Source organism: Haemaphysalis longicornis, unplaced genomic scaffold (assembly GCF_048455015.1).
Source record: "Haemaphysalis longicornis isolate Haplotype H1 unplaced genomic scaffold, Haemaphysalis longicornis Haplotype H1 scaffold_10, whole genome shotgun sequence".
In the NCBI taxonomy this organism is placed as follows: domain Eukaryota; kingdom Metazoa; phylum Arthropoda; class Arachnida; order Ixodida; family Ixodidae; genus Haemaphysalis; species Haemaphysalis longicornis.
This window is the reverse complement of record NW_027526204.1, coordinates 104,964,268-104,991,301: the sequence shown is the minus strand read 5'-3', so window position 1 is coordinate 104,991,301 and position 27,034 is coordinate 104,964,268. Positions and strand designations below refer to the sequence as shown.

The following is a 27,034-nucleotide window of genomic DNA, read 5'->3' as shown; positions in this document are numbered from 1 at the left end:
GTGATCATGCTGCATATGTGAAACTTTCGCAGTTATCAACGCAGTTAGATCCGCTCTTTGCATGACTGTTTTTTTGCGCCGAAACAAAGACAATTCACATCAGTTGCCGCTTCGATATTCATGAGTGCAGCAGATCGAATTCCCCGCCTTCGAACGTTTCGGACAACCTATTGATAAAATCGGATAACAAGAGTTGGAAAATAAAGGAAATATTATTAGTTGATGCGAAGACAAACTAGCAGCGGAGCTCTTCCCATGTTTGGGTGCGTGCATTATAGTCATCATCACCATCGTCATCATCATGATCATTTTCACCTTCGTCGTCGTCGCAGCTGAACCCGAGACCGCAAGCACATTAGCTGTCGGAACTTGATTGGACCATGCATGGCTAAGGCAAACATAGCAACAGACTTATTCCCATGATTTGGTGCATGCCATTTCTTTTATAATAATGCCATTATCATCATCACGAGACCACGAGCCCGGCGGCTGGCAGAATTTTATGGGTCGCTAGGGTGCGCCTGCTGTGTTTCTGCCTTGCTCCCCGCGGGGCCAGTAACCCTATTCCACCCCGTTGTGGTGTTCGGTGCTGCGTCCGACCCACCCCGCTTTCAGCTTGCCATTTGCCCACGGTGTAAGAATATTTTCTTACACCGTGCATTTGCCGCAGCATCGTAGGTCCGAAGCTGTGAACTCAAGTAGCCTGGGGACGGTATTCGCCGAGCATCATCGCCATTTTGCCTTGGACCATCTGTGGCCGCTGGCTTGTGAGACTACCCCACTCGCGATAACGGCCACTGGAAATGGGTCGTCATGTCCTAGCTTCAGATATTCATTGCCGGACGTCTCCGCGCGGCACATTCACGATGGCTGGATCTCCGCCGTGGGCAGTAGTTACTGCGGGGCGCATAACGTCGGTCAGGCCCCGAACCTCGACCTCGAACGTACTCCAGCCAGGGCCTCCTCCCGACCCGTCATCGCCCGCGGAAGACTTCCTCGCGTGGCCCGCCCTGCAGACAAACTCCACCTGTACTTCCTATTTGCCGATGTTTCGGCCGGTCACCCCTCCACCGCCAGGTATCGCCACCGACTGCTCGTCTCTGCTTCGCTTCACCTGGAACCTTCAGCAGCCTGACGACCATGGTCATCCCAGAGACGCGGAGATGGCAACAGCCTTAGCGACACTGCCAATCACTGCGCCCGGCGTTTGGGATCGAGGTTCGACACGCTATCATGGCGCGTCGCATCAGCAGCGGCCCACATATTACCAGCCAATGAACGACGCTTGGCGCGCGGAGAATGGAGCAAGCTGTAGCCATCCTTGTGCTGAGCTGCCCTCGGTGCATGGCTTCAACTTTCCTCGCCGCGATTTGGCGAGTGGTGATGATGCAATCAAGGCGACCTCAAGCACCGGTGGCGAGGACAACGCTACGAGGCCCCATGCAGCGTCTATGGCCACCATGGTCGGGACCATAAGGGTCATCACAGCCTCACACCTGATGCGTAGCTCCAGCCCCGACGTGGTCGACGTGACAGTGAACGCCACAGCGCCAACACGTTCCTCCGCCACCCCGGGAAACAACAAGGCCAGTAGAGATCCTCATGCGGCACCGCATCGGGGCGGCTGGTTGAAGAAGGATCAGGCTGCTAGACCGCTATTTCTACGCCCAGATGACCACATGACCACCGTCGCTGAAACATCCACCGCGCGCCAGGTGGTGACTGAGAATGACTGGATGTTGCCACGGTGGCAAGAGTCAGCTGAGGAAGAGGTTGCACAACTGCGACTCCGCCTGGACGGCTCCGCCTTCCTTGGCGTGTCCCATCAGCAACGCTATCGAGGACAGCCCCGCACGTCGACTGAAGCCCAGACACAGAGGCGGCCATCCTACCACTTCAACAGGGAAGCTTTCGCGTCGGATTGGGCACCGTGCGTGGTGTGCATGTCGGGGTAAGGCGTCGAGCATCTGATGCGTGCACTCCCCTGTGGCCAGTATACTTCTTGGTCCGCTGCATCGACGAGTGGCTCAAGGAGAACCCCCCCATTCCCCATTTGCCGATGAGAAGCATTTGGGCTGGACATAGATGTGAGCAGCTCGAAGGCCCCCTGACGCTGGTGCGCAACATGGTATGACATCCTCTGCTAGAAGCCCTCCGGACGCAGATGTAAAACATGTTGTGTGATCCGGAACATCCTGACCTATTTAAAGTACCAGCACTATCAAGGGCTTTTTTAGGTGATGTTTATGCATTTGAACGGCGACAATGCCAAATAAGTTTCGAATAAAGCATACCTAACATCGATGTCATTGGTAATTGTGACACCTATTGCGAATTGTAGTAAACGAGTATGCTCATTGCGGGAGTGCTATGGACGTGTTTAAACAAGGTTTCCGTGGACGTGCCGCGCCTTTCAGTGTTTGAAGCGTGAAGCCCGAAGTCGGTAGTAATTCTGTGTGTGTGTGAGCCCTCATCGTGTTTAAACACCCTTTGAACCTAAACTAGCCCACAGTGGCGTACCCGGGGCGTGCAGAAAAGAACTCCAGGTTTAAAATAAGCAGTGAAGGGGGCGAACCGAATGAGGGTTAATGTTTTCTCCGCCCGTTTGTCTGGACGCAGCAGTGTTTGCTTTCTAGGGCCATTACGGCCATGCAGCAGCCAGTTCCCGGCATATAGCCGCACGCAGATACATTTCCATTCGTCAAAAGGATACGTATACGCACTCAGACAGCACGCGAAAGGTCGTCGACACGCTGATATGACGAACGCGCGGCCCGAGTTCGTCGCCCCTTTAAATTACTCTATTATGCGTAGCGATAGTTTCAGAGCTTTCGCCACGTGGGGGTTGCGTTGAAATGTCCCATATTCCGATGCACCGACAGAGAGTGTCACGCATGAACTGTGATGCCTAAAACCGACACATTTAAAGCCTTTTCTGAAAAGTGCCGTGGCGTGAGGGGTTGGTAATGGATGCGTTTGAAACGAGGCCTGTTTTTTTTTTGTTGTCGTTTCGGTGACACTATTTCGGGAAGGATGAGGTTTGGCTTCATTGGTGCATTTTCAAGCGTGACTTCAGTTTTGAACGCTTATTTCATTTCCCCAGTGGCTATTTTTAACGGCATTTTGTTTACTTCGGAAGCTCGTCTCATGGTGGCATCCGAAGGCACGTCTCTGAAACGGCACGCGATATTCTCACTTCCGAACCCAAAAATAAGCCGCATCGTGCGGACGTACACGCATATTGCGATAAAGAGCGAAATTTGGCGCGCTGTCGGACGTGGAAGCAGCAGCGTAGCGTGACGGCGTACAAACACGCAGACGAAAAAAAAAAAAAAAAAAGCAGCCACTGCTCACTTCCAGCTCTCCCTCGCTACCGCTAAAAAAACGACAAAAAGTATTTATTGCGTTATTATTCACGCCCGGACACCTGCATGGACGCAGACGACCGTCCGGCGGGGCGTCCAGTATTACTCCATTGACGGAGTTTGTTACCCGTATTGGTTTGGCTCTAGGCTTCTGCAACACGACATAGTGTCCTTAGCGGGTTTGCGATTAGCAGCTGTCTCTCCAAGGACTGAGTACACCCTTGTACCCTCTCCAAATCTCGCAATCGGTACGTGTATTCTAAATGACTCGCCAATTGTCTCTTCGGTTTGTTATCTCTTCTATAGGGTCCTGTCGACTGCGCCACTTTCTGCGGCATTGTCTTGTATGGTTGCTCCGACTAAACCCATTTAATTTTTTTCGGCAGCAACCACCCGAGCTCGTTTGTTCATCTACTTCACTTTACAATTATGCTGTGAGCTATCGGGAATCCCACAGCCTGCGACGGTATTGGATCGCCCGGCTATGCAACTCTACAAAACCTAAAGTTGCTGTGCTGATGTGAATATGTCTCCTCGTGCCATAAAAGCAGCCTGGCCTCTAGATTCTTCTGTTTGTCTCCCGTTTTATGGTGCGATAAATCATGGTCGCGTTTATTTTCTTTTGTTTTATTACACCAGGAAACCTTTTGCGTAAACGTGACTCCCGTTTACGGTCGAACTCACCCAACCTATACAGCTGGACAATGGAACGCAGCTCAATAGACTGTTCCGAAAGAGTTTAGAGCCACTGAAGTTACTTAGAGCGTAACGGATGCTTTTGTACGCAGCCTCGTAAGAAATAAGTCGCCGCGGAAGAGACTGTATGCCGCGATATCGAGCGAATGTGCCTATCCCTACACCACGATGGTGTGCCTACAGCGACATTTGCTCCAAGACTATTTATAAGGATCGTCTTCTCTCCTCCTGGCTGTCCTGTAATTGGCGTTTAGCATTACGCCCATTCTAATCGCATCTCCGCACGGCGTCCGTCCGCTATACGTTACCCTTGCCGCCGCCGGCGGTTCTGTTGTCTCGGTGACATCACCTTATAATCCCCGTTCCCCGCCGAATCGGCCATTCATCTCCGCGTTCCTTTTTCCTCCGGTTTGACCCATTGTGCGCGCAGTGTGTATTACCATGCCCTTGTGAACGCGTGCCCATGTCTGCTTTTTCCAGTTGGAGCCTATAGGGGCGTCGCTGCAGAATTTCCTGGCCTCGTCGAGCGATGCCGTGTTTGAACAGCGACGACTACGGCTGGGCGTAGAGTTGGGACTGTGCGCGGCTGAATCCACCGGGAAGCCGAGGCTTTCGTCGTGCGTGGCCGCGGCCGCTGCTGCTGCTGCTGCCTTCTGTAACCTTGGCTGGAGCTTTGGACGGCTCTCGAAGCCGCGCTGTCGTCACCCGTCGGCGAGACGCCATCGAGATCGTCGCGAGGACCTGCTTTCTTCGTCGGTGTCGGGGGAGTGGGTATGTTTGCGCCTACCTTGCATACATACACGCTCATTCGTCAAGTAGTGCTCATCTCCGAGGCGGGCCCTGTTGACACGGGAACGTCTTGGCCTTGCCAGTTGGTCTTCTGATGTGGGTTCCGTGACTGTCGCTTTCGCGGATATGGCTACTCGATTTCGTCGTTGGTACGAGACGAAGGTCTGTGACTACTTTTGTTTTGTCCTGTTGGAAACGCGAGCTAATGTTGGTGTTGTCGGTGGGGACGAGAAATAGGAATAAGGATCAAACATGGATTTGAAGAATCCCTTTTCGTAGGCGCTGTACAGGAGCTGAAAACGTAACTTATTGAAATGAACGCGTATGTGAAAAAAAGACGTGCGTTGGTGACACTTGCGCTTGTTTCCTTTGCTTCTAAGATGGGGTCGGGTGTCAGTCTCTCAACATGTGAGGCACGAAAAAAGAGTGCACGCTGCCGCAAACCTAGCTAGCAGGTCTAAAGCATTATTTGGTCATGAGCCGTTCATTGGCAAGTTAGGCTGGCGTAATTTTCGCTGTACCTGAGTGTTTCATGTGAGCATATTTGTGAGTGGTTCCATTTTAACGACGGTCAGGCTTCAACTCATAGACATGCTTCAGTGTTCCGGCAAACAATATACACTGCTAAATGAAATGTCATGAAATGTAATGAAGTTTATATCTGTTTTATTCCTTTGCCCCAAAACGTCCCTTGCTTTATTTTTTTGCTTGTCCCTCACCGAGCGCATAGGAATGTAGATTACTATCCTTACCGGCTCATCTTTACTTATTAGTGGTAACTACCATAGGCCTACAATAAACTTTTATAATAGCTACGATAAATTGATACAACGATATACCTAAAACTTGGCACTGCCTGACCATGGCGAACGAACATCGCTACAAACCTCTATGCAGTTGGGCTATGTGAGGGCGAGTTAAGTTATTTACAGGCGTTTTGCTAGTAGGAGCAGGGGCAAAAAAAATTCATGTGAGCTGTTTCCGACAATAGCTCGAAATACACGGAGCATATGTCACGCAGTCGATTTTATCGCTGTGAGGGTCGTTATAGATTGCCTCGCTTCAATAAGTTACCCCCTATATGATGTGACAGCCACAGTTTGTTTCGGCAAACCTGCTGTGAACCACCGTCCTACTTGAGATAATCCAAAGAACGTCGGCGTTTACTACAAAGGCGTTTCTATATCGTTCTGGTTGATTGCAGGGTTTAACGCGCTGACGCAACGCAGGCGATGAGGCGCGCCGTAGTGGAGGGCTCCGGATTAATTTTGACCATCTGGGTACCTTTAACGTGCGCCAAAATCTCGTTTACACGGGCGTTTTTGCTTTTCGCCTCCATCGGAAAAGGCCACCGCGGCCGGGAATCGAACCCGCGTCCTCGTGCTCAGCAGCGCAACGCCTTAGCCACTACTATATCGTTCTGAAATCCTGCATGCTCGAGAAATGTTTTGGCGGGAAACCACAACGTAGATTTCTTTTAAGTACCTCCATAAGAATGAAAGTTAGAACTGCTTTTCGGGACCATAGATGATCCCGCTTTTTTGTGTATAGCTACATGCCGACCACGATTACGAATGTGTCTTTCTGAAACTGCTCCCCCATGTGCGCAAGCATACTGAATCTATAGCAGTCTCATCAGGGTATGAGCCACAATTATACGTCTTTTTCTTTTCATAATCCTCACTGGGGACAGGTATTCTGAAGTCTCAAACATTAAGGATCTCCGAAAAAGCAGTGCCTTTCTGTCAACCATTACACGGCGCAGTCATTCTCCGTAAATCACTGTCTAACGTATTTAAATGAACATACTTGTAATTAAAAAATGCACGCTTTTATTCTACAATTATATTTTTATCTCAAGCGCGCCATAAATTTCCTTTGTTTTGAAAAACGTTAACATGCGGGAAAGTCCTCAGCGATGTTCATTGTGGTCCCATTTCGTATACCTGTGCATACCAGTTGTTAGCAGGCATTGTTAGAGAATTTGTTGGAGCTGTATTTTTTGGAGGTGTATTTATAAATTTATAAATAATTTTTGTATGTATAAAGAAATTATTTATAAAGTATTTATAAAGTATTTATTTAAAGTATTTATTTAAAGTATTTAAATAAAGTATTTATAAATATAAATGTATTTATAAAGATTTTTTTGGAGGTGTATTTATAAAATAAACGGCGAGGAAATCTACCCCAGAAAATCAAAATTTTGCATATAAAAACTTGTGACGCTTTGATTTCTAGGACCTCGACTTGGTTACAAGCAAGGAGAGGCGGACGAAGAGTCGCGCTCAAGATGACCTAGAATGCTCATTAGTATTCAGACAGTAATATTGCCAAAATAATGACTGTTCTAAAAAACGTTAGTATCAGGTTGATGCATCAGAATTTTACGTACCCAATGTGTACTTGAGTTTTAGCCCCGGACACCTAACGATGATTTAATAAGTGTTACAGTTAAATTCATACTGAGCGCTACTGTACATGTGAAGACTTTTATACTCAACCTTAAATGCTGGAAAAGATGTTCATGCTGTGCATTTAAAACGTGTATTTAAGGAACAGTCGACGTCACAGTGGATTCTAACACTTGCCCACTATCCAAAATAGGACAAGAAACAAAAATAGGTCGGGAAATGGAGGTTTTTTTCCCCCGATCGTTTCGTAGATCGTTTCCGCTAGGGCACGAATGGCTGTTGCCGTCGAAAACATCCGGTTCGTTTGAGTTCCTGTGAGCATTTGATACCTGTAAACGTTTGCCATTCGTAGAAGTCTGCAAAGTGGGACTTCTCCGAATCAGACTTGGTTGCCTGGATCTCCATTGTACCACTAAGTGCAAAAAACCTTCGTTTACGTTTGCCAATTTGTGCTACAAAAAGCTCTCCGTACTGTGCCACGCTGCCGGGGGTATACAAAAATCGCCGCGGATAGCAGCTTCCGCTATGTCGTGTGTATACGGAAACTCACACTGAAAAAAAAAAATGAACTGCATAAAATCGTATACAGGAGTTTACTTGCCAAAAAGTATATACTTATCATTGCATGAAATCGTATATACCAGTTTACCCGCCACGACGCCTACTTGGCAGAACGTTTACAGCTACCTCCGCATAAAATCGTCTACAGAAGCTCACCTCTTGCCAATGTTCGCAGTTATCATGACACAAAATCGTACCTGAAGTTCACTTTCCAAGAAGTTTACAGCTACTTCTATTTTGCAAGAAGTTTACAGCTACTTCTACTTTCCAAGAAGTCTACAGCTACTTCAGAGTAAAATCGTATGCAGGAGCTTGCGTGCCGGCAGCTGTTGTGAGATAATAAATCCCACGAACTGTTTGCGGCATATTAAAGTAGCCCCAGAAGGTGTCTTGATGAAAGGAAAGCCTAGTGCAACACGCCTAGGCACAGGTTCTTAAATAAACTTTGATGAACGCAATATGGACTGTTGTTAGTTCTTGCAGCAACGTGTCAATGTTCTTCTCTTGGATAACGCGGATGCAGGCGGTCATGGCTCCGATGCTGAGCGCGGCCATGTTCTACGCCATGTGCAACGCCTTCTCGCGCTGCTGCCCTCCCGACAGCGTCACCATGCCGTGCCGCTGCACGGGACCCAACACCTTCACTGTGCTCACGTGTGACGGACTCATATCAACGCGACAAGTGGAACGGGTACGTTCATATTGCTTGTATTCACTGGCGAGGCGCGCATGCAGGCAACCGTGTCAGTGCGCCGTCACTCGTCACGTCGGGCTCCGCGGGATGGCGGTACTTGTCCGTGCAAAGCACATGTGTTGCACGTTAACAAACTCTACCTCACCGAACGCAAAGTATCGCCTCGAGTCCAATGTGAGTGTGATTAATAAGATCTCTGTTGACACCACCTTTGAGAATCGGGTTGAAAGGGAGCAGACGACGCACGCCGGTGTTTTTTTTTTTTGTCTTCGGCGTGCGGGCGCCGTGGCCCGAGCCGCGCCATGTCCGTGGCGCATCGGCCATGTCTGTGGCCGTTTCCAGTGTTGCCAAGCGAAGAAATTCACAGCTAAACTTTTCAAGGAATGCCACCTAAAAATTGCCGCGTCTATGCTGAAGACTAGCGCCGAAGGCGCTAGTCTTCTGCCGCCGATGACACGTAACACCTCCTCCTCCCTCCCTCTTTCCCCTCTCACACTCTTCCTTTCCACTCTCGATGCAATGGAGGCTTGCCCAATCCAGTTCAATTTTCCCGCGTTCACTTGCTCACGCGCCATCTCTCGGGACCTTTTGTTTCTCTTGTGGTTAGTGCAGCTCGATCTCGATCGCGAGCTGTTTTGTTTTGGTGTTCGCTTTTACCTCAACTTTCTCTATTCGACACCATCTTAACCCGTTGTTTGTTTCATTTGGTATTGTCAAAACTAATCCGACATGCATTAAAATGAAAATAACTCCGGTACTTTAGGTTATTACCCACATATATTGCCTGAAATATGCCTTAGGTTTCTTTCGCGCCAACTACTGTGGACATGTATGAACCCTGGCAGCAGTTTTAGTAGAATAATTTCCCTCGATACTGTACTGCTCAAGACTCTGGACTATAAAAAGTTCTGTGATTTCTAAACTGTGCGCTTGACCTACATCCAGACGCTTTTGCGTCGTCATGTACATATTTTTTGTCTTTTTTAGTTTGGCCTTCAGTGCTTCCTCGTCCCCATTTCCTCTACTTTTTGATCCATCTTTCTCTTTTTGAGTTTAGTTACTTGCTTTTTACTGCGTGTCTTTTTTTATATTTTAATTTTGTTTTCTTCAACATTGTTGTCTCCACAAACTCCACCATTCACCCCACTAAATTGTTATCACCCCCATCTCAAATCAAATCAGTTTTCATTTCCAGATAAAACTGGGTGGTTTCCTAGGTAAACGCTGCATAAGCAGCTTGACGGAACCCAAGAAACCATTACAAGGCTCAGCGACGAGCATAATCACAAAAATGCAAGTTTACACTTGAACATAGCAAAATGGCATTACAACAATAAAACAAAGACAAGGTTTACACACTAAAAAATTCACAATTCTTCACAAAAGCACACAAAAAACCGACAACAAGATGATAATACCATTCCCTGGAGGTCATTTAATACGCGATTGCCAAAACATGTATACAACAAACCTAACATTAAGGAAACAAGTAATGACACAGAAGTAATCAGAAGTAAAAGTAATCAAATCTAGTGTAAGCACACTGCCGCTAGCAGGGATTACCTGACCTTTCTAGTTAACATTAAAGATATCTCTCTCTCTCTCTCTCTCTCTCTCTCTCTCTTTCTCGGCACAGGCAGTTACCGGATGAATGTTTCCTTTTCCCTTTATACCAATCGCACACAGGTGGCTTCTAGGCTGACGAGCCACGCCCTGGACTACGGCAAGTTCAGCATGTCCAACGCCAAGGTGATGACCCTGGAGCGGGGCATGTTCGGCCCGCTGCGCTTCGAGTACGTCCAGGTGAAGAAGTCCACTGTGGTCGAGGTGGACGACGGCGCCCTGGAGCCCTCCAGGGACACCCTCCGGCGGCTCGAGATCGTCCACTGCGAGCTCAAGTCGTTCCCCTTCCAGAACGTCTCCACCTTCCCCAAGCTCGAGAGCCTCTCGCTGTCCTACAACAACCTCAAGGCGGTGCCGGACTACGCCTTCAGGTCTGTTTCAAAGCGAAGCCTTCTACGCCTCACTGATGGCGGCCATGTTCGAGCAGAACGCACTACAGGAAAGCCAACTTTAGGCAACGGGTTTCACAAAACGCTGAGGATCATAAGCGAAGGCACATCAAGCACCTCAAGAAAAAAAAAAAAGAAAAAAAATAGCAGTGGCTTAGCTCGACTATGCCAGGATATACGTAGCGTGAGCTAAGGCTCAGCTGGTTATTCTTAGGTTTCCTGGTTGTCTAGGATTAGCTGATTATCGTGCTTACTGCTGCTAAAAGGGTTTCCAATCCAATCCATTCCAATCCAATGCAATCCAATCCAATACGTGCTCCAATCCAATCGGACGTCTATCCGATGGCGCCATTCCGACTTTTTTTGTTTTTTTAACGCATAGAAAATTTAGGCACACTCACAATCACAAATAACGACTAAAAGACAATACAAAAGCTAGCAGGCATCGATGGAGAGGCACAAAACCCAACTGCGTTTTGCACCCTTCAAAAGTCAGGCAAGCGGACACACGCATCCAAAAGATTCAACCAGGCCCGTGGATCATTCTGCGCTGCATGAACACTCCTCACCAACGCAGCCAGCTCACGAAAAATGGACTTAGTTGGCCTGGGGGGGTTCCGCATGCCGGTCAGTCGTGCGGCACTGCAACAAGCTGTACGAACCTATCACTACAAATACGTCACAACGTACGCGATTAAAATCATGAAAAGGCACACACCGAATAATGTAAGGAGTAATTTCAATGTCTTTCTTGAGAGTACGCTGCAGAACGTCCCAGAAGAACACTGCGTCACGGCACAACACAAAACAATGATCAATTGTCTCTGGTTGATTGCATAGGTGACAATTGTCCGACAAAAGAATGGACATTCTATTTTCGCACAGCCATGCCTTAAGTGGGAGTGTGGAAGAATGAAGCTTGAAGAAAAACGGTTTTTCATTTGGCGGAACACACACACTTATTACACGTTTTAAAACATTGGTTTTCTGGTGGCCTAAGTAAGGCTGGCGATAAATAGGCACCGGGAATAGACTTTCAATTAGAGTGCTCGTCATAGTTTTCCTTGACATACTGAGCATATATTATAAGAAAAAACGCGCCATAAGAAAGTTAAAAGATTTCACAACCTCCTTGAGAAATCCCCATGGAGGTGATCGTGTTAACTTCACCCGTACATATAAGCAGTAAAGGCAAATGGAAACTTATGCGCTGCTGAAGTATAGTTAGTAAAAGTGCGTGATCAACCAATTTGTAGAAGAAAAAGCGAGACACAAGTTGGTCATAAACAAACGCATGAGCCCAACACCCCCAGCCTTTAAAAGAAGAAACAAGCTAACCCAGCGCATAGGAATTCCCATTGAGAACCCCACACAAATGTAGCAAAAACTCTATGTAGAGCCTGAATTTTGATCGCGCACAATGAAGCAGTTGAACACGTAAAAGAGATTAGTAGCAAGAAAGGCATTACACACTCTTGCACGTGCAAACGCACACAGGTCTCACCCATTCTATGCCCGCGATGCGCGCTTAACATGCGTGAGTTCTCACGACCATTGAGGCCTTGTGTTCCGCATTTGATGCAAAGGCACGACGAGGTACTGAAGTGGGGCGCTATCCCAAATAATACCTGCGAATCTGGATGGTTTCGTTACCCGTTGTCCGATCGATAACCTCTTAGTTCTTTCCAAGTTAACATCCGCTCCAGACACATCACAGAACTGCTTAGTCAGTGTAAGGGCTTCCTGGACACTCCTCTTATTAGCGCGAAAATACGCTATATCATCAGCATAAGCAAGCACCTTAACCTCGCACGATTGTAAGCAAGGTCGAAACAGTTTAGATTTCGGACTTTGACTCCGGTCGCAGGGGGCGAAAGCTTCTCGTTTTAACCGTCTTTCTATTGAGAAAGGGGCTTTGGTTTTTAGAAGCCCGAGCAAAACGGTACCCGCCCGGTACCTGCGGGTTCTATACCAGTTGCGGTGCCTGCTGAGGGGTTTATCCAGAATTTAGATTTCTTTTTTTTTTTTTTTTTGGTGGGGGGGTGCCGAAATTCTCCTGCGGAGGGGCATGTTCAGGGGTGTGTGTAAATCCCTGGGAGTGGTGCTCGTGGTTATAAACTATTTTTTTAGGGGGGGGGGGGGGTGTTGTGTGTGTGTGTGTGTGTGTGGGGGGGGGGGGTGTTGGGGGTGTGTATAAATCCCTGGGCCTGCTTTTCTGATGAAGGCGAATAGCAAAAAAAAAAAAAAGTTCGTGCGTCGAGCTTTCGGCGCACGTTAAAGATCCCCAGGCATTCGAAATTAATCCGTAGCCCTCCGCTACGGCCCGCTTTATAGACCAGGTGAAGAACTCGCGTTAAACACGAACAATCAAATCAAGTCAAACTGGGAGCAGGGTAAGACCGAAAAGCGTCCAAAATATGGTCTTGGTGTCATACGTCTTGTACCAGCAACTTGAAACCTTTAAATAACAACTTCCTGATACCTGTGCTACAAGGCCAGCTTTCATCAGACAGTTGAACGCTTACTTACAAGTGCGGCTAATAGGTAGTCAATTCGACACTAGATTGGTTCGAAGGCCTTCGGAAGGCCTCTGAACTTGCCGTGTGGTAGAGGTTAGCGACAACTGAGTATACCTTCCCCGCTTGGAGCATACCTTACGGTCTTACGACTACGTTACCAGCTAGTAAACTGTCGACACATTTTGACCACGAATTCTTGCTGGGTCTGTCACTTTGTCTAAATGTTTAAAGTTGGTTTAAGCGCTATAAAACGCTGCCTATTGCTGGCTATGATATGTGCGCAAGAGTCTATTTTTTGTGAGACTCCTCACCGTAGCGGTAGTGGGCCGTTCTTGTCAAGGTAAGACATCAGTTGACACATTTACATTACAGGTATACGGAAGCTACGTGCTTACGCCTGCATTGAGGGGTGAGAGTCCTGATGTCAAGCGGCAAATAGTGGATGTTCTACCCCCTTTTCCTTCTTTAATGGAACTTGATGATGATGATCTACTTAGGTCAAGTTGTGACCCCGATCCCGACCATGAGGCAGAGATAATTCGAAGGATAAGAATGGGGTGGAGTGCATTCGACAGGCATTCTCAGATAATGAATGGCAGCCTACCATTGTCTCTAAAGAAGAAGTTGTACGACAGCTGCATCTTACCGGTACTCACCTACGGGGCAGAAACTTTGAGGCTCACTAAGAGGGTTCAACTTAAATTGAGGACGACTCAGCGAGCAATGGAACGGAAGATGATAAGTGTAACATTAAGGGACAAGAGAGGGAACAAACGCGTGTTAAGGACATATTAGTAGAAATTAAGAAGAAGAAATTGACGTGGGCAGGGCATGTAATGCGAAGGCAAGATAACAGAGTAGATCCCTAGAGAAGGAAAGCGTGGCAGGGGGCGGCAGAAGGTTAGATGGGTAGATGAGATCAAGAAGTTTGCGGAGATCAGTTGGTCGCAGTTAGCACAGGACCGGGGTAGTTGGAGATTATTGGGAGAGGCCTTTTCCCTGCAGTGGGCGTAGATAGGCTGCTGCTGCTGATGATGATGATGTTGTAAACTGAACCTAATTGGAATTCGAACTAGGTATTTACATTGGCTGAGCCGTTGCGTCCTCGCCGATGCATTCCGAAGAGAGAGCAAAACTTTGCTGGCACCCGGCTTCGCCAACATTTCAGGTGACTTGTCATGCGAAGAACCCGCTTGGGTGGGAAGCCCACAAAGGGGTGCGAAAGGGTATTTCAGTGCTCGGTAGTCTGAATTCCACGCGAGCAGAGACCGGAACGCGACTGCTATGCTAAAACACTCTACCAGAGTGTTTTAGCATTTCAGATAGCTTACCTCCGTGGCGCGCTTCACGTCTCGTATCTCTCCACGAATATCAAAAGGCGCTGCTCCGGCAGTATTAACTCTATGGCTCCGGCAGCGCCTTGTTGTGGCGCCATTTTCAAACATCTCTTTTCCGTATTGGAAACCTAGCGGTTTTTTTTTCCGGTGCATTCCGCTACCTCAGAACGGCTGTTAGGCAGGGTGTCGAACCGGAATTTTTTCGGGTTCGGTTCGGGTTCGGGTTCAAGCCTTTCGGGTTCGGTTCGGGTTCAGTTCCAGAGCACCATTCCGTTCCGGTTCGAACCGGTTCGAACCGGTTCAAACGGGTTCAAACGGGTTCGAAGAAAAAAAGCAGGCGTGTTTTTTTCTGTAAATTTTTTGTGCTCGTTTTTCGTTTCCTTATCAAGTCAGCATAAAAACAAAGTCATAATGAAGGTTTCTTTGTCCAAACATTTTGTCTTCACCAAACTAAAGCGACCCTGCAACAATTTTTTTAGCTTTTTTCTAAATCTTGAGTGCTTGCAGGAAGTAGTCAACTAACACATTAGATTAGGGGGTCGCAATGTGCCTCAGCCAAAAATTACTCTCTCCTCGTCAGATAACATAGAAACTTGCTCAAAATATTTTTCTCTCCTTCCCGGTCTTCGCGTACTTCGACAGCTGAATGACGTCATTATAGCGGTGTAGCGGCTGTTTGCCGGCAGAATAGAACGCATTTGATAGCCACCTAAAAAAAAGCCACAAAAGCGAAGCATAAACGGAAGGTGTATCCGCAGCGACGAGCAAATCACGCACTGTTGCTCTGTGCTGGCAATAGCGATAGTTTTCGCAGTGCTTCCAGATGCGAAGAAGAGTAAAAGCGGTTATCGAAAGTGTTGATCTATTTATTTACTGGTTTTTTGTGTTTATTTATTTATTTATTTATTTATTTATTTGTTTATTTATTGTTGGGTTTAACGCGCGCCGACGCAACGCCGACGACGAGGCGCGCCATAGTGGAGGGCTCCGGATTAATTTTGACCAACTGGGGATCTTTACTTGCGCCGAAATTTCGGACACACGGACGTTTTCGCTTTTCGCTTCCATTAGAAAAGCGGCCGCCGCGGCTGGGTATCTAAACCGCGTCTGTGTGCTCAGCAGCTCAACGCATTAGCCACTGAGCCACCGCGGCGAGTTTATCTAAAGTGTTGAAGAGCTCCTTTAAATGTACCCGCAAATTGTTCTCTATGGTAGTGTGACGAGTAATGTGGCGCCGACTGCCAAGCGTGGCAGGTGGCATTTAGAGAAATTTCATCTGCTAACAGAGCTGTTAGAGGAGGAGGAGGAGGTAGCCTTTATTGTGGCAGGAAGACTCTACGTCAAGTGGGGGAAGGGGAAATAGAAGGGGGGGGGGTTGTAACTTGGGACATCTTAAATGCGTACAGTTCGACCCAAAACAGGTGGGCTCCTTAAGGATGCTGAAGAGGCCGCGTGGGGTGAGGAGAGCAGGCTCACGACTCTAGACTGCTCGCGCTAGACCGCTTTTTAGGGAAAAGTGTGCAATTAAAGCCAGCATGGAGGGTTCCAGTGTACGAGGGTCGATGTAAAGAGAGGCTGTATTTGGAGGAGGCTTGAAGGTTCTGTAGCGCACGAACTTCGGGCAGTGCCAAATTAGGTGCTGGAGATTGGCGGGAGTGGGGGAGGCGCAGAAGGGACATCGAGGCGGTAGAGACGGGGTGTACCATTTCCGGAAGGTCTCAGGGGTAAGGATAGCATTACTCACTCTCACTCTCACTCTTACTCTTACTCTTACTCTCACTCAGACTCAGACTCACACTCTCACTCTCACTCATACTCTCACTCACACTCACACTCACTCTCACACTCACACCGAGACTCACACTCTCACTCTCACCATCACTCCACTCTCACTCACACTCTCACTCTCACTCACACTCTCACTCACACTCACATTCACACTCACACTCAACTCACACTCAACTCACACTCACACTCACACTCTCACTCACTCTCACTCTCACTCTCACTCCCACTCTCACACTCACACTCACACTCTCACTCTTACTGTTACTCGTACTCTCACTCACACTGACACTCTCTCTCACTCTCACTCACAGGCACACTCATACTCTCACTCTCACTCTCATTCACACTCACACTCACACTCTCACTCACACTTTTACTCTCACTCTCCCTCACACTCACACTCACTCGCACTCACACTCACACTCTCACTCTCACTCTCACTCTCACTCACTCACACTCTCACTCTCACTCTCACTCTCACTCACACTCACACTCACCCTCTCACTCTCACTCACACTCTCACTTTCACTCACTCTCACACTCACACTCACACTCTCACACTCGCAGACTTAAGTCACATCCAGACTTAACCTTTGATCCAGACTTAACTTTGATCCAGACTTGTGAAACTGGTTAAGTCTGGATCAAAGAAGGAGGTTGCTGAAGATGTGGCCGAAACAAAAAGAAACATTCCTGTCATTCCGTATGTTCATGGCATTACGCACAGGCTGAAGAGAGTTGGTTCGAGATACGGTGTCCAGGTTGCTATAACCGCCCGCAACAAACTACGCTCTATTTGTGCCAGAGTTGCTAGTAGGGCAAGCGGCGGTTCTGGCAGAAAAAATGTAGGATGTAAGGTTAAACACGATAACCGCTATGTGTCATGCGCTATGGGTGTCGTTTACAGTATTCCCCTATTCCCGTGTCGGCGCACGTACGTGGGACAAACTGGACGGTGCCTGAATGTGCGTTTACGTGAGCATCAGTTATCATTGAAAGGGGCAGCCTCGTCGCATTTGTCTTCTCACTGCAAGAAATGTGGCTGCACTCCGAATTTTTCTGAGACTGTCATTTTGTTCAAGCATAAACGCCAGATAACACGGGAAATCGTTGAGGCGTACCACATTGATGATAGGAAAGATAAGTGCGTTAGCCAAGCAAGTGTCATGCTTCATGCAAAAGAGATTAAGTATCTCAGGGGCTCGTGAGTTGATTTTGGCGCATGTTTGTTTTTTCATTTTGGCATGCAATGTTTCATCTTGTTTGCGCAGTGTTCTGCGGTTTTTTGTTTGTTTTTTGGTGTTTGGGGGTGTGGTTTCTTCTGCCTATATATTTCCTTTCTGCCTAATAAATTTTTCAGTTGGTAGACCAGCGCTTGTCCTGTGTACTCCTTTCTGCGTCCTGTTACGTTTGCGCCTGGTTTCATTCAAGATGCATTTCCAACTCGCCCAGCTTGCAACTCTTCTGTTTGTATATAACTGCCCATTCAAACTAGAATAAGTGGAAGATATGGATTTATTGTTGATGGTGTCCCTGAAGGCCTTCGCAAGCGGACAGGGCTGCATGCGAATTAACAACACATTGAAAACTTTACACGATTTTAAACACCATGTAGATAGAAACCATGAAGAATATTCCATGATATGTTGCCTCGTAATATGCGTGATAACTTAAGTTATGCTAAATGTAAAAGATAATTCGGAGAGATGGGCAGTACCTAACGCTAACTAAGGACAATAATTAGAAGAGAACGTGAACAAATTAAGGACAATAATTAGAAGAGAACATGATGGGCCATGGGAACTGCAGACTACGCAAAATATTTCATGGTTGTGTCTGGCGAGTGGCAAAATATCTTCAGACGCAAGGTAGGGTACCGAAATGGAAAACTAGAAATCAAATTTTTTGAGGCCCCGGAACCGGTTCGGAACGGTTCCTTCGATTCGTTCCGGTTAGGGTTCAGTTCCAAAATGGCGGAAAAAATACGGTTCCGGTTCAGTTCCGGTTCCGGGCGAAAATTCGGGTTCGGCTCCGGTTTTCGGTTCGGTTCCGGTTCCGGTTCGACACCCTGCTGTTAGGTTCGACTGGTTGATGTGATGAGCATTTTCTGAGGCCGATTTACATCACCGTTTGTTTCCGTAGTTGCTCAGTGCGTCTGCAGACCTCTTCAATATTGCAACGCCGACAGCACCTTAGCATGTTCCGGACTGTACTGCGCATGGGCAGTTAGGCGATCCTGTCGACTGCGCATATTAACTCGGCGCCAGCACAGCCCAAGGATGAAACCGCTACCACAAGGATGCAGACGTTTGAAAGGCCTGTAGACTAGTTGCGACCAGCGTGAATAGCGTTACGTCCTCAACTTTGGCTAGGAGGAAAACACTTTATTGAAACCAAAGCCCAGTCGAAAAAGACGACACGAAAAATTTCTATAATTCGTCGTATTTTCGCGTGTGGTACTGTTGTCTCGTCGTATTTTTGTCGTGTCGTGATTCTGATGTTCTGTCATGTGTCGTATTGCTGTCCTACGTTCGGTGTTGCGTCGTGCCCAATTCCTGTCTTGTCATGATGCTGATGTTCTATCAAGTGTCGTATTGCTGTCCTAAGTTTGGTGTTCCGACGTGCCCAATTCCTGTCTTGTCGTGATCCTGATGTTCCGTCAGTCGCTGCACATAGTTTCAATGTTATTGCCCGTTGTGAAGAGTAGCGTAAACGGCAGTTATATTGTGGCTACAGGAATGTTTTTCGTTTCGTTTACAAAAAATTACTTTGTCGTTACGACAGAAATGTGTGTCGTAACAACAGATGGCTTTATCGTAACAACAGGACTTCTGGTGTCACAACAAAGTTTCTTTCGTACGACAGCAATTCTTGTTCGGTTTTTGCGGTATTCCTGTTGCGATTGTATACCGGGAGGGCTCAGGGCGGGGGATGGCGGAAGTCTACAGGGCCTTCGAGACTTCCAGGGTCTGGGTGGTCGCCACCTCCTGGTCGGCTAGATCCGAGGCCCCCAGGGCCTGCTCCCAGTGGGAAAGGGTAGGGAGGAGGGTAAAGGGGGCGTCTGGACGTTCACATAGGGAGTGATAGTGAGTGCTTGCGCCGCATGAGGGGCAGTTGGGGGAGGAGAAGAGGATAATTTAAATCCTATGATACAGCATTTCCCACACTTTAGGGTAAAAGTTAGAACGCTCTTTACCTTATTGGGGACGCCCCAAAAGCGGTGCGCCTTTTCTTTGTACGTTTTTAAGGAAGTAGTTGCAAGTAAAATTGTAATTAACAGTCAATGGCTTCTGATTTGAGTAAGAAAAAACCGCGTAAGGTGTGTAGCGTTTCGAATTCGCTTTTGAATATTCACCAAGGGGAGCCGGGACGCTCTTGAGGAATCCTCACTGAGCTAAGGAGCGTTCGAAAATATGACCAATTACGCTGGAGTTCTGAGGCAGACCTAGCAAAGATGAAAAGGGAAAAAGACACTTAAGTACCCGAAACAACGAAAGGGAAGACAGCACATTGGTGCGTCCGTAGAACAAAAGCCTAAAAAGAAAGGAAGAAAGGAACAGCGAATCAGAGCTTATTTCAAGCGACGAGAAGTTACACAAAGCAAAGTATCTGCCACGTGCCGATGTTGGAAGCAGAACAACAAAAAGCTCACGCCAATCATCCTCTGTCGTCCGCGCAGACGGTTTGCGCCCATATGAGATGTGATGTAATGGACTCGTGCTCTTTTGTGATATGTGCAAAGGCTAATGCCATTTCCTGTTCTTTGCAAGTGTCCACATGGTGTCAATTGTTTGTTTAGAGTGTAATAAGGCCTCATCGAGCCGCCCACTGAGACAGCGAAACGCGCAGCAAACGACACAGCCTTTTGAGCATCGCGTAGTATCCAGAGCAGGGTGCTTAGTGGATCCCTCGTACCTGAGGGCGGGACGTACGATCATTTCCTGTCTCCAAGGGCAATGTTGATTATATGCGCTTTTGAAATATTAAGCAGAAAAGAAGGCACACTAGGAAACCGTTCCATTATGGCCGGGAGGCGCCGCATAATTTTTAGACCTATTCCGCATTTGTGCGGTAACATTTGTTTTATTTCTGATCACAGGTTTCACGTATTTATGTGGACGAGGGAGGGGTAACCGAGGACACCAGTTTCTACGGGGAAACAAACTTTAAACGGGAAGTGACTAAACCAGAAAAAATCCCGGGCCATCTCTACTAACGTGAATCCTGGGAAGGGGCGAAGCATGTAGTGTATAATTGTATTCTTGGCGCCTTGGCGTTTTTCCCCATGGAGATGAAGCCGTTGGGGGCAGACGTATACAGCTTTGCTCTAAAATTCTCTTGTCTTTGAAGCACGAAGCATTCTAGTCTTGGCGCCTTTGCGTTTTTTCCCATGGAGATGAAGCCGTTGGGTGGTAGAGGTATCCAGCTTTCCAGTAAAAGTCTCTTGTCTTTGAAGCACGAAGGATTCTAGTGCGAGGTGTTGGAAAACGAGTGTCCCGGTGTGTTCTTTTATTACGCCTTACGTTCTAGCGCGAGGCGTCAGCGAGTGTACCGGTGTTTTAGTACCGTGACAACATCGACAATGACATAAGACGACGACATGATACGCCGACTGCCCGAGCACCTAAGGGGCTTCGCCCCTATAAAATGCACGCCCTTGCACGGGCCGAAATACGCTCTTTTCCTCCGGGACTTCGAAGGCTGAACACTTCCACTCTTACTCCTTTCCCTTTTAGCTCAATAAACGTTTATTACTACTACTATCTTTGCGCAAGTTCACAAACTTTGCTTTTGTGCTGATTAGCACAATTAAAAAGACAAACTTTTCAACGCCTTAATTGGCGTTTAATCAAACATCACATCCCGTCGCAGCGCAAACGCGATGCAACACATCGCATTGCATCACACCGCATCGGATCGCATCACTCACTCACTCACTCACTCACTCACTCACTCACTCACTCACTCACTCACTCACTCACTCACTCACTCACTCACTCACTCACTCACTCACTCACTCACTCACTCACTCACTCACTCACTCACTCACTCACTCACTCACTCACTCACTCACTCACTCACTCACTCACTCACTCACTCACTCACTCACTCAACAAGTAACAAAATGAAACTTGTTACTTGTTCACTTGCGATCCGTCCAACATTTCCTCTGTATCAGCCTATAGCATGAAAGACATCACTAATAAAACAGTATCGTAGCCAATGATTTTATGAAAAAAAAAATACAGGATTGAGGAGGAAGGCAGTACACCTGGATTTCTTTGCTCTTGTGCCGCAGTCTTGGTGCTGTCATGCCCTAAGGTGACATAGAGACCACTTTGCATACTAGTATGAGAGAGAGATTGTTCCGGGGCTGAGACATTCGACCTTCTGCTATAAAAGGCACCCTGCGTCGGTGTAAGCGAAGCACTCTATACCACGGTTTCTGGAAAGCCGCAGTTGTCGCAGCATGGACTTGAAGTGTGGCCTATACGATGTAAGTAGGAATTTGTGAACGCCGCGTTGTGTCGCAGTCCATGAAACAACATCGCCAGTCGGCCGGGTATGCCTCTGACACGAAAGCGCCCATACCCAGCAAGTCACCCGCTAGTACCGGGATTTCTAACTAAACAGGCAGAAATAATTTTAATTTCGCACTAAAAGTTTTGAAGTCTCAAAGGTGGCGACACTTAGTGTCCAAACGTGACACTACATTACGTGTACAAACAACTCCGTCGATTCCAACGCGTGATTCAAAAACCGCATGAAGTAGTATGAAAAGTTGCACATTAGTGTTGTTTTAGCCGGGGGCAAGTTTCTGAAAACTTTTTTTAATCTCAATTGCCGTTAAAATTATGTTGCAGCACGGCTCACTGCCATGGTTTCCAGCATTCCTTTGGCGGGACAAGTATCTAAAAATTCCGATTTCAAAAGCTCTAGGGCGCTACCATTAAAACCGTTTTGGGTTAAGGTGTTTTAAGTGATGCTCCTTCATTTGGTATAAAAAAATGTATTCGACAAAAATCGGTTGTCTGTCCCTTTAATGGGACCCTGCAACACTTTCGATAAGTGGTTTCACTCTTTCCTTCGCTTCTGGAACCACTGCGAAACCTATAGTTATCGCCAGCATGGAACGACAGTGCGTGATTTTCTCCTCGCACCAGATACGCCTTCCATTTCTGCTTTGTTTCTGTAGCTTTTTTTAAAAGTTGCTATCGAAAAGCGTTCATTGCTGCGACTGAAAGAAAACCGGTCAACAACCGCTACATGGCCTTAGTGACGTAATTCGAGCCGTCGAAGAACGTCAACACCGGGCAAGAGAGGACACCCTTTTGAGCGAATTTACAAGTTATCTGATGGGAATAGAGCAGTAATTTTTGGCTGAGGTACTTTGCGACCCCCTAACGTTGTGCAAGCACTTAAGATTTATAAAATAGTTAATTGATTGATTGTAGGATTTAACGCGCCGACGCAACGCAGGCGATGAGGCGCGCCGTAGTGGAGGGCTCCGGATTAATTTCGACCACCTGGGGATCTTTAACGTGCGCCGAAATGTCGTACACAGGGGCGTTTTTGCTTTTCGCCTCCATCAGAAAAGCGGCCGCCACGGCCGGGAATCGAACCCGCGACCTCGTGCTCAGCAGCGCAACGCCTTAGCCACTGAGCCACCGCGGCGGGTATAAAATAGTTAAAAGAAGTGTTGCAGGGTGCCTTTAAACTATGGCAAGCCCCGCCATTCATGGGGCTAACCTCTTAAGTAATCACTAATTTTTTTCCCTCTCTCCCTCACTCGCTCGCAGGTACAACCCCGGTCTGAAGAAGGTCGACCTGTCGTTCAACAAGATCGCCTACGTGGGCAACTACGCCTTCTACTACGTGCCCTTCCTGACGGAGCTGAGGCTGAACAACAACAAGCTCAAGGTGCTCAACAACCACGCGTTCGCGGTGCACGTCAAGCCCAACAACGACATGCTGCTCGACCTGTCGCACAACCAGATCGTGCTGCTGGCCGACAACGCGTTCCACAACGAGAACTTCCGCACGCTCAACGTGTCCCACAACCGGCTCCGCTCGTTCCCCGAGAAGCACTTCCGGCCCCTCCTCGTCCGCATGGCCGTCCAGCTAGAGGGCGCCATAGACGTCGAAGGTATTTGTCTTCTACTCTCACATACGGGAGCCGACCTACCGAGAACGGCCGTGTATTCATTCATGGAAAGATACTAACAGCGAAGCTGTTCGAGCTTTTTGGTCCGTCTGCTGTCGGTCGTGCGTCACGAAGGGGTTGGAGCAGCCTCCCGGACCCACCGATAGAGGGGGCAGTGGTTTCTCAGGGGCGGGTTCCTCTCCCTCCCACTAGGGGAGCTAGAGGGGAGACAGCCGCCAGGCAATGACATTTAGCTGGCGATTTGTTTTCGCAAACCATAGAACGTGCGCGGCGACGCGTGCGCTTCCGTTCCGTTCTCGGGCGAGCGCCCATTGACGTTCGTCTGACCCAAGAGAACCACGGCTTCGCCGTTGCAGCAGATTTCACAGTAGGTGGCACTGGGTTTAATTTTTTTTTCAGCTGTCTCCTTGTAGCTGTAGCTTATTCTCTTAATAACAGCCGCACATGGTCATGGAGTGCAGCAGACACTCCATTGCGCAGTCTTCTGGGCTTTTGTGTGGTCGCACTCTGGCCCTGCGAGGAGAGACCTGTTGTTGTGGTGTCGATCAAGTGTTCGTGTCGACAGTCCGGAAGGAGGTTGTAGTGCGCTCAGAAGTCGGACCCCATGATTGGTTCGGCTATACGTCGGCAATGCCGAAATTCCGTGGAAATTCGCGGTGTAGATTTTTGGAGTGGATATTAAGAGGGTGCGAGACAAAGGTTTATGACTACGTTCAGAACGCATTTAATGGCACTCGTCACTCGCTTTAGGCACGTTCGCGGAACACCGCGTGGCCTGGGGGGTTCTTCTGGCGTAAAAAGCGAAGGAGGGTTGAAGGTCTGCATTTGTTTTCTCTTCGACACATCAGGCCCAATTAAGGGAAGCGTTTGACATACCAGCACGAATTAGGAGGAATATCTCGCTTTGTAAGCAGATACGAGTGACGGCTACGACAGACAAGATTAAAAATAATCACGCAATGAAAATTAAAAAAAAAAAAAACACCGTGCTTGCTGCACGATGTGTCGATGTTCTCGTACACTCAATCACTCACGTGCTGGTCGAGGGTAGATTCGGGTAAAAAGAGTCGAATGCACACAAATGTTTACAGCTCGCTCTTCCAAAAAAAAAAAAAAAATTCAGCAGCTTTCTTTCTGTTGCGTGCGACGAGATACTATTGGACGCCGAGCTTTAGACAACAAGACTGCTGGATAGTGAGGTTGTGGACAGCGAGAGATTGCTGGAAACTAGACTAAGACAGTGAAGTACGTGCAGAGACAAGATAAACAGAATCGTGGTAGGCATGAATCCAGGATAGGGGTGAATTGTTGAAGAGCACAAGGAGAGGTCTACGCCCAGGAAAAAGTAAGCTATCATTGGTGACCCTGAAAGGGGTGATGATGCTAACCACGCGCGAACTGTCTAAAGCAAGGTGACCCTTATAAAATTTAACACTTTACGAGGGCGGCCAAACTCTGTCAGCACGTTTTAAGACTGCCGCTGGATTGTTCATTGCGTGTTCAGAGACCGCTGAGACGTCGTAAGAATGATCCAATGTCGACGAACGAAATTGTGGGGATATTTGTTTTTGTTTGTCTCACTAGATTGTAGTATTGACAGTATACACAGAAAATTTTGCAGTTGCTTTTGAGTCTCCGAGCGACTAAAGCCTGTAAATGGCCTTCCCTTGTCGAAAGCAAGCGCTGGGTCACCACCTTCCCTGCATGGGCGTGTCGAAGGTCTAGCGCACAAGTTCCGCAACATCACTGAGTTCCTTGGAAGTTCAAGCTCCACTGATTTAGGACACCGAGGAGGTGAGCGGATGAGTAACACGGTGACAAACTCGCGACCATCGAAGCAAAGCGAGGTTACCGATACACCTAAGCGCACATCGCGATTTGTTACTGAAAGCACCCAATCGCGATTGGCTGCGTGTTGTAAATGTAAACGGAATATCCCCCTTAGGTGACTACTTTGTTTTTTGGAACCTATCTCATGAGCACATTTGCATTAATCGGGTTCATGCAAGCCGGATGTGACATGTTATGTTGTGAAATGCCGGACGAACAACATGTTTTGCAATGCAGTCTGCTAATCCAAACTCAAGACGAAAGCTTTATCCCAAATGACTTACGCGAAAAAAAAAAGACCAATCCAACGTGCATTATTAATCAAAAGAACACTGGCATACGCTCGATTATGTACTTGAAATTAGCTTCGAATATACCATAGGTTTTCTTCGCGCTGAGTAATTCGGTAGTTTGGGACGATCTTTCCCGCATACACTTCATGTTCAAGCATTCTTTCAGCTGTTCTTGGGCCAGGTGGTTAAATGGCGCCACAGAGAGACCAAAAGTTTCGCGTTTATATAGTTCAACCAAGAAAGAACCGTCCTTAAAAATTAAAGTCGTTCCAATCAATGTGAAAGTGAAGTGCAGGGCAGTGATGTGAAGTGCAGGGCAGTGATTCGCCATAATGGGCTGTACCGCCGTTATACGCTTACAGCTACCACCCCATGCTATTCAGATTTCCCGCCATCGCAGTGTTCGCGCGCCCCCTACCTGAAACTACACCAGCGGGAGTTCTGTTCTCTTTGTGCTTTTCTCCCCGCACGTGCCGGCGTTGCACTGCCACGTTTTGCGTTTACTATCGTAAAAACCAACCCAATGGGCACCCGTAACTAAAGGAACGCGGGCGCTGCCGGTTAATTAAGTATATTTTCACTCAAATGTACATATAGTTTTCTTTGCACTAAACCGCTTGGCTTTCGAAGCCTCTGGGGTACGCCGCGAACAACAGCGTTACCCCGGGACGCCGCCTTGGTGCTCTATATACTTGGGTCGAGCGAGCGAGCTAGCACGATAAGGCGAGCGCCTAAAATGCTCTGCACTGAAAACAACTAGTCTGCTAATTTACAATACAGTCAAGGGCTATTCGTACCAGATCCCACACACGCGATCTCGGAGCGGCTCTGCCGTCAAGCCTTGCACACCAGCGTGTGCTCAGCCTTCCGTGACAGCAGCGGCGTCCGGAACGCGACGTCGGCCTTCGTTCAATGCCGCGGGAGCCCCTCTGTTCGACGGCTTTGTGGCCGTGACGTTGCATGTCGTACAATATACACGGCACGGTGAATCCGGGGCGCAGCAATGAATCACGTTGTTTGTGGCGGCACACTTTTTTCTTGCTGGCGAGAGGGGCTGGAGAACGATAGCTCGCGGCAGGTGGCGACACATTTAATCTCCTCTTCGGTTTGCCGGTGCGAAGAATGAACCGACTCGTATGATCTCGTGGTTATACGTCAGATGGACGGCCGGTGTGCGGGCTTTACACGGCAAAGCTTTGTATTGGCTAGTTTCTGAATTTTTTTTGCGTCTGCGGACAGTGTCACGCAGGGAAAGAATTTTGAACTTGGCGGCAAAGCCAACTTTGTGGTGAACGTACTGTATATCTCAGTCTTCTGTAGGCATCTTGAAAAAAATTATACTGAATTTGGACGCTAGGACGGCTCTGTCATTGCGCCGAGTTTCATCTACATATCATAATTAGCTTGTAACATAATTACCGTCTGCTATCAATACATCACCATCTAAGGAGGAGGTAAGGTTACAGAAAACGGCTGTAACTATTGTTTTGCCGAAGCTATCCCGAAACAAATTATATCGAAATTGGCCGCATGGACCACTCTAGCACTGCGCTGAGCTTCACCTAATTTTC

At 47.8% G+C, this 27,034-nt stretch overlaps 1 protein-coding gene across 3 annotated transcripts in view; it reads left to right on the top strand.

Annotated features, from left to right (window-relative positions):
- Positions 1 to 27,034, top strand: part of LOC144159033 (uncharacterized) — a 42,694-nt gene that overhangs the window by 13,592 nt on the left and 2,068 nt on the right. Inside the window, exons 1-5 of one of the 3 annotated variants that reach the window (XM_077690270.1) lie at positions 3,597 to 3,613; positions 4,542 to 4,832; positions 8,349 to 8,516; positions 10,206 to 10,513; positions 22,976 to 23,322. In XM_077690270.1, the coding sequence (XP_077546396.1) occupies positions 8,355 to 8,516; positions 10,206 to 10,513; positions 22,976 to 23,322 (817 nt within the window). In that variant the 5' untranslated portion in view covers positions 3,597 to 3,613; positions 4,542 to 4,832; positions 8,349 to 8,354. The other 2 variants (XM_077690269.1, XM_077690268.1) reach the window with 2 other exon arrangements.